This window comes from Molossus molossus, unplaced genomic scaffold (genome assembly GCF_014108415.1).
Source record: "Molossus molossus isolate mMolMol1 unplaced genomic scaffold, mMolMol1.p scaffold_m16_p_2, whole genome shotgun sequence".
Lineage (NCBI taxonomy): Eukaryota > Metazoa > Chordata > Mammalia > Chiroptera > Molossidae > Molossus > Molossus molossus.
In genome coordinates this window covers 71,012,233-71,025,675 of record NW_023425355.1, presented here as the reverse complement: position 1 = coordinate 71,025,675, position 13,443 = coordinate 71,012,233, and the positions used below count along the sequence as shown (strand labels likewise).

The window sequence follows — 13,443 nt, the reverse complement described above, 5'->3', positions numbered from 1 at the left end:
ACTGTCTATTCAAGTCCTCTGCTCATTTTTTAATGGGATCGTTTGTCTTCTTTTTGTTGAAATATATGAGTATAAATTTTGGTAATTAATCCATTATTCAATGTATCATTGGCAAATATGTTTTCCCAAACAGTGGGTTCCTTTTTCATTCTGATGCTGATTTCTTTTGGTGTGCAGAAGCTTTTTAATTTCATGCAATCCCATTTATTAACATTTTCCTTTGTTTCTCTTGCCTTAGTTGATGCATTGATGAAAATTCTGCTACATGTGATATATGAGACTTCACCACCTACATTTTCTTCTAAGGTTTTTATGGTTTCATGGGTTACATTTAAGTCTTTTATCCTTCTGAGTTTATTCTTGTGTATGGTATAAGTTGGTGCTCTACTTTCATTTTCTTGCAGGTAGCTGTGCAGTTTTCCCAGCACCATTTATTAAAGAAGCTGTCTTTACTCCATTGTATGCTCTTGCCACCTTTGTCAAATATTAATTGAGCATAATGTCTTGGGTCAATTTCTGGGTTCTCTATTCTCTTCCATTGATCTGTATGCCTGTTCTTGTGCCAGTACCAATCTGTTTCGATTACAATCTCTTTATAGCATAACCTGATATCTGGTGTTGTGATCCCTCCTACTTTGTCAAGACTGATGTAGATATTCAAGTTCTTTTTTTTGTTCCATATAAACTTCTGGAGTATTTGTTCTAAATGTGTAAAACATGCCATTGGTATTTTAATAAGGATTGCATTGAATATATAGATTTCTCTGGGTAGTATGGAGATTTTAATGATGTCGATTCTTTCAATCCATGAGTGTGGTATATGCTTCCACTTTTCTATATCTTCCTCTATTTATTTTTACAATGTCCTGTAGTTTTCTGAGAACAGGTCGTTTTACCTCTTTGGGTAAGTTTATTCCCAGGTTTCTGAATTTTTTTGTTGCAATGGTAAATGGGATTTTTTTTTTTTTTTTAGTTTCTCTTTCTGAGTGTTCATAATTGGTGTATGAAAATGCCATTGACTTCTGGATGTTAATTTATATCTGCTACTGCTACTTTGACAAATTCATATATTAGTGGAGTTTTTTAGTGGAGTCTTTAGGGTTTTCTGTGTACAATATCATGTCATCTGCGAATAATGACTGTTTCACTTCCTCCTTTCCAATTTGGATGCCTTTTTTGTTTTGTCTGATCACTGTAGCTGGGATTTCCATTGTAATGGTGAATAAGAGTTGTTGTTGTTGTTGTTGTTGTTGTTGTTTTTTATCCTCACCCAAGGACATTTTTCCATTTTTTGTTCAGGTAGAGTGGGAGGGAGAGAGAGGAACAGAGAGAGAGAGAGAAACATCGATGTGAAAGGAACACATCGAGTGGCTGCCACCCGCACAACCGACCAGGGCCGGGGACAAACTGCAACCGGGGTACACGCCCTTAGTGGGAACCGAACCCGGGTCTCTCAGGACCGCAGGCCGACGCTCTAACCGCTGAGCCAAACCAGCCAGGGCAAGATTGTTGAAAGTGGATATCCCTAACTTGTTTCTGTTCTTAATGGAAATGCTTTCAGTTTTTGCCCATTGAGTATGATGTTGGCTGCAGGTTTAACATGTATAGCCTTTATTATGTTGAGGTACAATCCTTCTATTCCCACTCTTCTGAGAGTTTTTATCAAAATGGCTGCTGGACTTCCAGTCAAGATGGTGGCGTAGGTAAACGCGGTATTGTGTCCTCTTACAACCACATCAGTTACAACTAACCTACATAAAAACCATCATTCAAAACTGTCTGAAACCAAGCTGAATGGAAGTCCTACAACTACGGAATTAAAGCAGCAGCCACATTGAGACTGGTAGGAGGGGCGGAGCCACGATGGGCTGGCCCCACACCCATGTGTGGCGGATAAAAATTAGAAGAACACCTCGGCTAGGAAGGTCCTCCCTGAGGACTGAGGGGTCCCTGTCCCACACCAGGCCTCCTGCTCAGGACCCCAGTGCCAGGAAGAGAAATCCCCATAACTTATAGCTGGAAAAGCCAGCAGGAACTGAGGCTGAGGTGGCTAGAGTCCCAGGCAACTCCTCTTAAAAGGCCAATGCATTGACTTACATGGACTCACACTCTCCAGGCTCCAGCATGGGGAAGGAAGCTTGAAAGGCACCAGCAACATATGGGGAAGAACTGAGTTGTTTGGCATTGGAGCGAGGGCTGGAGAGGCAGCTTTCTCCTGGACAGACGTGCTATTAGAGGCCTTTGTTCCTTTGGTGAGCCCTTATCTGGCACTCCAGCAACTTGGCTCACACTGTTTCTACCGCCCTGGTGATTCCCTGAGGCCATGCCCCACCTAACTTTCAGGCCCACCCAAGCTGTTGCCAGTTGCTTAACCATAGGAGTGGCCTGTCTTGGATTCTGCTTTAGAGTTTCCTAAATTCTCTCAAACAAGCAGCATCGGGTCTCAGCTAGCCCCATACCTCTCGTTAAGTAATACATAGAAACAAACACAGGGAGGCAGCCAAAATGAGGAAACAAAGAAACAGGTCCCAAATGAAAGAACAGATCAAAACTCCAGGAAAAGAACTAAGCGAGATGGAGATAAGCAACCTAACAGATGCAGAGTTCAAAGCACTGCTTATAAGGATGCTCAATGAACTTAGTGAGGACTTAAATGAACTTAGTGAGGGCCTCAAGAGCATAAAAAAGGACCAGTCAGAAATTAAGGAGGCACTAACTGAAATAAAGAACAATTTATAGGTTACTCTATCCTGCAAAAATGTCATTTATAATTGATGGCCATATAGCAGTAGTTCTCAACCTTCCTAATGCCACAACCATTTAATACAGTTTCTCATGTTGTGGTGACCCCCAACCATAAAATTATTTTCGTTGCTACTTCATAACTGTAATTTTGCTACTGTTATGTCTTATGTGACCCCTGTGAAAGGGTCATTCGACCCCCAAAGGGGTCATGACACAGGTTGAGAGCCACTGCCATATAGAGTTTCCCAGATAAGAAAAAGCTAAAGGAGTTCATCACCACCAAACTATTATTATATGAAACGTTGAAGGGTTTTCTTGAAGAAAAAAAAGTAAAAAAATATGAACAAACAAAATGGCAACAAATACATATCTATCGACAATTGAGTCTACAAACAAAATGAACAAGCAGAACAGAAACATTCTCATATATAAGAGAACATTTTGTTGGTTGTCAGATGGGAGGGGGATTGGGGGAATGGGTGAAAAAGGTGAAGGGATTAAGAAGTACAAATTGGTTGTTAGACTGACAAACCTCAAAAGGAAGGGGCGTGGGGGTGGGGGTGGGGAAGAATTAAACCAAAGAACTTATATGTATATATGCATAACCAATGGACACAGACAACAGTGTGGGGAAAGGCAGGAGGGGAGCGGGAGCAGGGAGGAGGTCAATAGGGGGAAAATGAGGAACATCTGTAATACATTCAATAATAAAGATAAGTTAAAATAATGGCTGCTGGATTTTGTCAAATGCTTTTTCAGTATCTATTGATATGATCATATGATTTTTATCTTTCATTTTGTTTATGTGATGTATCCCATTTACTGATTTGTGAATATTGTACTGGCCTTGCATCCCTGCAATAAATCCCACTTGGTCATGGTAAATGATTCTTTTTATATATTGCTGGATACGATTTGCTAATATTTAGTTGAGGATTTAAGCATCTATATTCACCAGGGATATTGCCTTATAATCTTCTTTTGTTGCAGTGTCTTTTTTTTCCCCCCTCACCCAAGGACACTTTTACATTTTTTTGTTCAGATAGAGTGGGAGGAAGAGAGAGAAAGAGAGAGAGAGAGAGAGAGAAACATCGACGTGAAAGGGACACATAGAGTGGCTGCCACCCACACAACCAACCAGGGCCGGGGACAAACTGCAACCAAGGTACGTTCCCCTAGCGGGGACTGAACCCGGGTCTCTCTGGACCGCAGACCGACGCTCTAACCACTGAGCAAAACTGGCCAGGGCTGTTGCAGTGTCTTTATCTGGTTTTGGAATTAGGATTATGCTGGCTTCATAAAACATTTGAACGTCTTCTTTCCTCTTGATTTTTTTGGGAATAGTTTGAAGAGAATGGGTCTTAGTTCTTTGAATGTTTTATAAAACTCCCTTGTGAAGCCGTCTGGACCAGGGCTTTTGTTTGCTGGGAGTTTATTGATTACTGCTTCAATTTCTTTAGTTATTATTAGTCTGTTCAGGTTTTCTGACTCTTCCTGCTTGAAATTGGGAAGATTCTATGATTCTATGTCCAGTTCACCTAGGTTGTCCAATTTGTTGGCATATAATTGTTCTTAGTATTTTTCTTACGATCCTTTGTATTTCTGTGGTGTCAGTTGTTACTTCACCTCTTTGCTTTCTAATTTTATTTCTTTGGGTCCTCTCTCGTTGTTTCTCAGTGAGTCTGGCTAAAGCAGTGGTTCTCAACCTTCTTAATGCCACAACCCTTTAATACAGTTCCTCATGTTGTGTTGACCTCCAACCATAAAATTATTTTCATTGCTACTTCATAACTGTAATTTTGCTACTGTTATGCCTTAGGCAACCCCTGTGAAAGGGTCGTTCGACCCCCAAAGGGGTCGCGACCCACAGATTGAGAACTGCTGGAAAGGTTCATCAATCTTGTATATATTTTCAAAGAACCAACTCGTGGTTTCATTGATCTTTTGTATTATTTTTTTCTAGTCTCTATGTCATTAATTTTTGTTCTGATCTTTAGTATTTCTTCCCTTCTACTTACACTGGGTCTTTCTTTTTGTTCCCTTTCTAAAAAGTTTTTTTTTTTCTTCTCTATTTTTTTAATCCTCACTCGAGGACGTTTTTGCATTTACCTTCAGATAGAGCAGGAGGGAAGAAAGGGAGGAAGAGAGAGAGAGAAACATCCATGTGAGAGGAACACATCGATTGGTTGCGATTGATTTCCACCCCCACGACCCCAGTTGGGGCCGGGGACAAACTGCAACCGAGGTAAGTGCCCTTAGCGGAAATCAAACCCAGGCCTCTCTGGTCCATGGGCTGACGCTCTAACCACTGAGCAAAACTGGCCAGGGCTCCTTTCTAATTTTTTGAATTGTATGGTTAGATAGTTTATTAGAAATGAGTACTGGGTTCTGTTTCCACTAAGGGCACGTATCTCAGTTGTGGTTTGTCCCCGGTCCCGGTTGGGGTTGTGTGGGTGGCACCCAATTGATGTGTCTCTCTCATATCTGTGTTTCTCTCTTTCTCTTCCTCCCTCTCTCCCTCCCGCTCTATCTGAAGAAATGCAAAAATGTCCTTGGTGTGGATAAAATAAATACATAAATAAATAAACACATACATAAACAAACACATATTTTTTCTTGTTTCTTGAGGTAGGCCTGTAGTGCTATAAACTTTCCTCTCAGGATTGATTTCACTCTGTCCCATAGATTTTGTGGTTTTGTGTGTTCATTTTCATTTGTTTCCAGGAAGTGTTTTATTTCTTCCTTGATATCATTGGTAACATATTCATTTTTTTAGTAACGAACTATTTAGCCTCCATGTGTTTGAATGTTTTTGAGTGTTTTTATTGTAATTGACTTCTAGATACACGCCATTGTGATCTGAAAGGATGCCTGACATGCTTTCAATCTTCTTGAACTTGTCGAGACTTTGGGTGTGTCCTAAAATGTGCTCTATTTTTGGGAATGTCCTGTGTGCACTTAAGAAGAATGTATATTCTTCAGCTTTTGGGTGAAATGCTGTGTAAATGTCTATTAAATTCATCTGATCTAGTACGTCATTTAGGGTCTCTGTTTCCTTGTTAACTTTTTTGTCTAGAAGATCTGTCTAGTGATGTCAGTGGGGTGCTATCTTCCCCTACTATGACTGTATTGCTATAGATCACTCCTTTAAAGTCCATCAAGAGATTTTTTTATATATACTTAGGTGCTCCTGTATTGGGTGCATATATGTTAACAAGGGTTATATCCTTTTGTTGGATTGATCCATTTGGTATCATGTAATGCCTTTCTTTGTCTCTTATTATGGTCTTTATTTTGAAAGACTTTTTTTTTTTTTTTTTTTCAGATACAAGTATTGCTACTCTAGCCTTTTTTTTTTTTCTGTTCCATTTCCTTGGAATTTTTTTTTTTCATCCCTTCACTTTCAGTCTTTGTGAGTCTTCTGTTCTGAGGTGGGTCTCTTGTAGACAGCATATATATGGACCTTGTTTTCTTACCCATTTAAATACCTTATATCTTTTGATGGGAACATTTAGTCCATTTACATTTAAGGTTATTACTGATAAGTACTTATTTACTGCCTTTTTTCCCTTTTAAACTATGTTCCTCTCTCTCTAGATTTCTTCTTCCTCTTAAAGCACTCTTTTTAACATGTCTTACAATGCTGGTTTGGTGGTTACATACTCCTTTAGCCTTTTTGTGTCTGAGAAGATCTTTATTTCACCTTTAATTTTAAATACCCTTGCTAGATAGAATAGTCTTGGGTTTAGGACCTTGTTTTTCATTACTTTGAATACTTCATGTCATTCCCTTCTGGACTGAAGTATTTCTATTGAGAAATAAGCCAACAGTCTAATGGTAGCTCCCTTGTAGGTAACTTTCTGTCTCTCTCTTGCTGCCTTTAAGATTCTTTCTTTGTCTTTAATGTTTGCCTTTTTGATTATGATGTGTCTTGGAGTGCATCTCTTTGGGTTCACCTTGATTGGAACCCTCTATGCTTTCTGAACTTATGTGACTTTTCCTTCACCAGGCTGGGGAAGTTTCCTGTCATGATTTCTTTAAACAGGTTCTCTATTCCCTGTTTACTTTATTCTCCTTCTGATACCCCTATGATGTTGATATAGTTATGTTTCATATTATCCCAAAATTCCCTTAAACTATCCTCCTGATTTTTAATTCTTTTTTTTTTTTTCTTTTTCGGCTCTAATTGGGTGCTTTTTTCTACCTTGTCTTCCAAATCACTGATTCGGTGTTCTGCCTCATTCAGTCTGCTTTTGAATCCTTCCATTGTGTTCTTGATGTCAATGTTATTTTTCATTTCTGCTTGATTCTTATTTATGTTTTATATTTCTTGTTTTATGCTGCTGTAGTTTCCACTAAGTTTCTTGAAATTCTCACTAAGCTCCTTGAGCATGCTTCTAACCATCACTTTGAACTCTACATCTGTTAAGATGCTTCTCTCCATTTCATTTAGCTCTTTTTCTGGAGTTTCTTCCTTTTCTTTTTTGGGGGGTGTTGTTTCTTTGTCTTACCATATTTGCTGACTCTTGGTATTTGTTTCTATGTATAAGATCAAACAGCTATGCCTCCCAGTCTTCGTGGGAAGTCCTTATGTATTAAGTGTTCTGTGGGACCAGTGGGCAGTCTCTTAGATCTTGAGCTGGGTGATCTAGGAATGACCCTTGTGCAATTTATTTGAGTTCTCCTATTATAACTGGATCTTGAATGTTGTTGTCCCATTTGTGGATGTGATCTCCTCACAGGCTGGCTGATTGTGAGGCTCACTCCCAACCACTTCCTGCGAGATTTTGTGCAGTTGCTGACAGAACAAAACCAAACACAACACAACATAACAAAACATACAAAAAACCCTACAAAATCAATGAAAAGGACCAGAAAAGAAGAGAGAATTAGTAAAGAGAGAAGAGAACAAGAATAATAGAAAATAAATAAAAATACTAGGAGAGAAGAAAAGGTATTATGAAAGGGCAGAGGTGAAAAAATAAAATAATAACAAAAAGTAGGGTAATAAAAATGGTGTAAAAAGAGAAAAAATATGAAGAGGAAAATAGAGGAGAAAGCAGAAAGGCAGAAAATTAGAAGAGGAAAAAAGCTTAAGCAGGAGAAAGCAGAAAAAACTAGAGTAATAAAAGGGAAAGAAAACAGAGACTAAAATATTATCAAATTAATAAAAAGGAAAAAGATGATGCAAAAATATAAATGAGGTGGCTTTTGTCTAAAAATATAAAGGAAGTGGCATTAGTCCCAGCCATTTTAGTGCCTCTTGGGAGTTCCCTTTGGATCCTGCTCTACTTAGGTGCTAGCCACAGTCATAAAGTATCCTCCTTTGGCTCACAGCAACCTGTTTGGAGCTTCAAGCCATCCAGTTTGTGTCTGTCTCCACAGAACTTGGAGGCCTGAGGGAGAGGCCAAGCTGCACCGTGACGCCAGTTTGTCTGCAGCTTGGAGCCCAGGGGTGCATCAGGGACCTTCCCTGGGTTCCCTAGACTCTGCCTCTATCCACCTTCGCCTGCAGGCCAGCTGTCAATCCTAGTCACTGAAAAACCTGTTTCTGAAAGGGCTTTATGCAGAATCGGGGGTAGCAAACCTCTGAGTCTCTGGTTAGGTGGAGGGGCCACTCATATTTCAAGGAATGTGGTGGGTGTGTTTCTTTGCTCAAGAGCTACTCCTTTGAGAGTGATCCAGAATATTTCCCTGCCCTCACCTGGGCAGAGATTTTCATTTGCAGTCCAATGTGATCAGCTGGAATCTTGGATTTTCAATCAATTCTCCCGTGAGGGGAAAGCACCAGTTAGGTTCCAGGGACAGTGCGGCAGAGGGCTCTACCCCCAAACTAGTTACTGAAGCTCCCTGAGCCAGTTCAAACCCATAGGCTTGGCCCCCTGCTGCTATCTCCTCTCCTGGAGATGCAGGTTGTGAAAAACAGTATTCCTGAGAGTGGGGCAAGCCAGATCCCCTAGGGCCTTTTTTTTTTCCCCGTTCACCTGAGCTGTTGCTTTTTCTGTTGCTTTTTCCTTCACCAGTGCCTCTCAGTAGAAATGGCCGCTTCAGTTTGGGGGAGGCACGACTGGATTCAGGGCACCCTGTGGCCACCTTTCCATGTCCTTTCCCAATCCTTGCCACCCCAGCCTCTCCTCAGGCACCTCCAGTCCACACCGCCCCCTCTCCACTGAAGCCTCAAGTGAGTAGATGCAAACAAAAATCCGGTGCTCTGAGTTTCTTTTTCTTTCTTTCTTTCTTTTTTTTTTTTAAATAATCAAACAAATGGGAATAAAAGAAACCTGTGCCTTTATCTCTGCCCAGCTCCAGTCTTCTCAGCTGCCAGAAGCCCAGCCCTGTTGCCCCTCATGGCTGGATATTAGGAAGGCTGCTGTTTTCATCTCTGTTGCTCTGGACTGGGGAGCCCAGCCTGGGGGTAGGGCCTCGCTCCTCTCAGGGAAAACTAAATCGGCTGCAGCTGAGATTCCTCCTCTCTCTCAGCCTGTCGCTTGTGAAAGTGGGCCAGACCCTCCTGAAAGTGAGCCAGACCCTCTCGCAATCTCGCCTGTCCTACCAGACTCCAGGTGGTTTCTGTCCTTCCCTGCTGTCTCTTAAACTGGACCTTTGTTGGTAATTCCGAATGAATGTTCCCTAATTTAGTTGTATTGCCAGTCTGGCTCTGGGAAGAAGTGTAAGAATGGTCTGCCTATACAGACAGCTGCCATCTCCCCTCCCTCCTTATTGATATTCTTGATTTTATATATAGTATATTGTCAGGCCCCCATACACTTGATATGCTGTGCTGGAGTCCTCTAGCTACCATGTTTTCTCAGTTCTATGAGTCCTTCAACAGGATTATTTAAGACAAAAGTCAAACCCTGATGGTGAACAGGATCCACTTACCTTGCTAATTCTTGGTACCAGCACTATCACCTACCAGTTCACTAAAGTCTTGCTATATTTAGTTATAGCTAAGAATAAATCCTTCCTGTGGAATTTATGACTCCACAAAACAACTCGTTGTGCTAAAACATGACTCATTTACTAGATTTCATATCCTAATTAGAAACTTAACAGAAACAGAAAACTGTAATAAAACAGGTTTCCCCCTATTTCCTAATTTTGTATAATAGAAGAGGGGCAAAATAATCATAAAGAATTAAAAACTTACACACAGCCATCAAGGGTCAGACCTATGTTTCCCAAGAATGGAAAAGCATTGTTTTTGTTCTTCTCTCACATTCTTTCCCTCTCTTCCCTCCTTCCCTTTCTACCTTCCCTTACTTCCCATAAGCCTCTTGAACCCCTTAAATTTTTCCAAGTTCCTTATCACCTACAGAATTTAGGGGTTCAAAGCAATCATTAGAGACCACCTAGTCTAGAAAAACTAAGTGTCTGGTTTAAGACCACATAGTTTGTGGCAGCAGAGATAGGGTTAAAGTCCAGTCTCCGTTATGATTTTACCAAATTTCCTGGTTCCTGATTCATCTTTATTCTTTGTTTACAAATCGTTAAAACTACTCTGAACCAAAGTAACATAAGGTCAAGAGAAACACAAATGGCATATTTGAGGGGCGGTGCAGGGAGTGAGGGCAGGATGTAAGTTTCTTTGGAGAACATTTACAAGGAATGTGCTACATAGAAAAGAGGGTTTATTTTTGGGAAAAGGTATAATTTATCATTTTATTTGCTTTTTTTTTTGCAAATTTTTTCAACCCATAAATTCAAACATCTATCTTGACTTTACCATTCTATTACCCATATCTCTATATTTCTAGTACATTTTGGGTGTATTTTATTGAAATATAAACATACATTCATGCAAGTGTATGAATTATAAGTATGTAGCTCAAGGAATGTTCACAAAGTGAATGCACATGTGTAATAAGCACCCACATCAAGAAATAGAACACGACCAGAAACCCCCTCATGTCCTTTTCTGGTCACTGCTCTGCACGCCTGAGAAAAACCAGTATCCTGACTTCTAACAGAGTATATCAATTTGGCCTCTTTTGATTATATATAAAGTAAAATCATATGGTATGTAATCTTTATTTTTTAACTGATTTTGTTTTTAGAGAGAGGAAGTGAGAAAGAAACATTGATGTGAGAAACACTGGTTGGTTGCTTACTACACGTGGCCTGACCAGGGATTTAACCTACAACCTGGGCATGTGCCCTGACTGTGCCCTGACCACAAACTTTTGGTGTACAGGATGATGCTCCAACCAACCATACCACATTGGCCAGGGCTAATATGTGATCTTTTATGTCTGCCTTCTTTCTTTCAATATTATATTTATGAGACTGTTCTGTTTCTTGCACTTTTATATCCTTGCTTAAAGTCTGTTCCTTTTTTTCTACCCAGTTTTAGCATCGTTGGAGAATTTAAGTAGCTTAAAGACAACTACTAGCAATTTAACATGAAACAGATTTTAGGATGAAACAGGTGGCTGTCTGAAAGTGTTCCTAACAATTACAGACATCCTTACAGTGTAGGACTTCCTTATTACATCTAAATAAAAAGGCTGTGACTGCCATGTGTGGATTTTTTACAAATCAAAATCCAAAGGTGAATCTAGTAAATAATCAGCAAACCCCTCTGGTTGAAGGATCACACTGGAAGAGCTAATGGATGTGCATTTGCTTTGTTCAAGTAAAATCCACACTACATACACCAATATGCTTAAGTACCACAAAAAGAGTTTGATTACATTACATTAATACAGAAAGTAGTTTCAGGGCTTATGAAATTTTGTAAAAAGTATCTTGTACTATCAATTTGTTAAACTCACACTAAGGACTGAGGACCTTGCTCAACCTGTAGAAGCCATAGCTGAATAGAATTACATCCCTTAGGTTAGGGATTCTAAACCTGGGGTCCCTGGATAGACTTCCAAATCCTCAAATACACAAGTTTCATCAGATCTGACTTCCTTAAATGGCAATTTTTAGTAGGCTAATGGTTCATATCAGTGTGAAATTATTTGCTTGGAACTATTGTTTATTTGATAGCATTTTTGAGAAACATTATTTATAGACACAGCCTAATTAATCCTTATATTAACCTTTGAAATTTCTTAAAACAATTCCCAAATCTGAGAGTAGTTATAGATATTTGTCTAACTGGTAAGGATAAGTACCTGCCAGCAGGTATGGGGAGACTTTCGTTCCAGGATGTACTGAGTTAAAGGTGAAGGTTCAAGTTCATATTTGTCAAAGGGAAGTTTGTCTATTACCATTGGCTCACAATCTATACAGGAGAATTTCACAACAGGATGAGATGTTCGTGGAGGCTAAAAAACAAGAGGGGAAAACATGGTTGGTTACAAGCACGCGAGCTTGTATTTTTAACAATTCTTCAACCCCTTTTATAAACCATCACTGAGATTCAGATTAGTGTTTTGAGAAACAGGGCTGCTGATCTCTAAGCATCACCAATGGCTTCAATGGGAGGAGGGCACTCGGATTCTTTATCTCTACCATCTACTTGGCAATGGGAAAAGGAAACATAAATTATAATGCTCATAACTATAATTTCAGTGAAATAAAAATGAAACTGTTTTGAATATGTTTAAGAAGTCAATACAATCTGTAGGATGAACCCTGGATTTCAGATGCACTTTGTAACCTCCAAGTATTACCTGTTCTTCATTCCTTTTTACCATGAGGTTACAGATAGTCCAGACATTGCTAGGGAAGAAGAAATCCATGAAGCTTTCTAAGGAGGCAGTGACAGCTAGAGCTACGAACAACCAAGATAAAAAATGGTAAAGGCATAGAAAGGGAAAAACAGACTGAGAAGGAGGCAGTCAAAACTCCAGGGCCCAGTAGAATTCTTCCAGTTGAATTTTTACAGCGTTTCTCACATCCACACACTTGCCTTGAATAGCTAGAGCTGGGGGTGCTTTTCCCTGGGCTGCAAAGGCCTATGTGCCTGAGGTGCCACAGCAGATTGATGGAGCAGCCATTTATTGATAGTTGTAGCTTGTTGGAATGGAGAGCACCAGAGAGATAAATGGTGGCAGCAGGACAATATGGAGAGATAAGGAGATAGGACAAGTCCCAGGGACAAGGGTGAGACATGGCTCCACCTATTTATTCTTGCTAAGAACTGTAAGGCTAATATGAATAACAAAACATCTGTTTCCTTTATAAAAGGGAAAAACCTGCTCACTTGCTTTTATGACTTATAAACCTACAAGATGTTTGGGGAGCTGAGAAAAATAGCCTTTAAATGTGCTTTTAAAGCTAAAGGCATGGTAACATGAGCTATGCTTGAGTTACTTAGAAATTCTTTATTCTAGTTTTTCCTGATTTTAATTTTAATTAAACTTTAGAAATATTTTTGGCTTATTGATTTAAACCTATAAGAAAGCAATAAAGGTATGAGTGAAGACCTGTCATTGGTAATAATGAAGTAACTTTGTAACTAAAACATTCACTCTAGGGTTTGAAGGGGCTGAGAGTTAACTGGGCATTGATATTTGACTTTGGAGCCCCAAGGGAAGGAGGAAAAGATTCACCCTCTCCCACAACAGGGGCTGAAATGGTTCTTCAATCATACATTCAGGCCTTTCATGGCCATTCCTGAAAATAATGCAGGAGCCTAAAAATAGTAATCCAGGAAAAAATGCAGTTCATGTCATAAATTTCTAAAGGTAGACAGACTACAGATCTATTAAACAAGAAAGGTGCTAAACTGAAAGAGTAGTCATC

General features: G+C 39.7%; 1 protein-coding gene across 23 annotated transcripts in view; it reads right to left on the bottom strand.

Annotated features, from left to right (window-relative positions):
• LOC118635724 (integrator complex subunit 6-like) overlaps positions 1-13,443 on the bottom strand; it is a 94,194-nt gene that overhangs the window by 35,088 nt on the left and 45,663 nt on the right. For 22 of the 23 annotated variants that reach the window (XR_004960551.1, XM_036270569.1, XM_036270570.1 and 19 more), the window contains one exon: positions 11,868-12,020. Coding sequence is in view for 22 of the 23 variants with exons in the window: in XM_036270569.1 (XP_036126462.1) it covers positions 11,868-12,020 (153 nt within the window). In the remaining variant the exon portion in view is untranslated. Of the gene's footprint in view, positions 1-11,867; positions 12,021-12,389; positions 12,470-13,443 lie in introns of those variants that run through there. The other variant, XM_036270564.1, reaches the window with a different exon arrangement.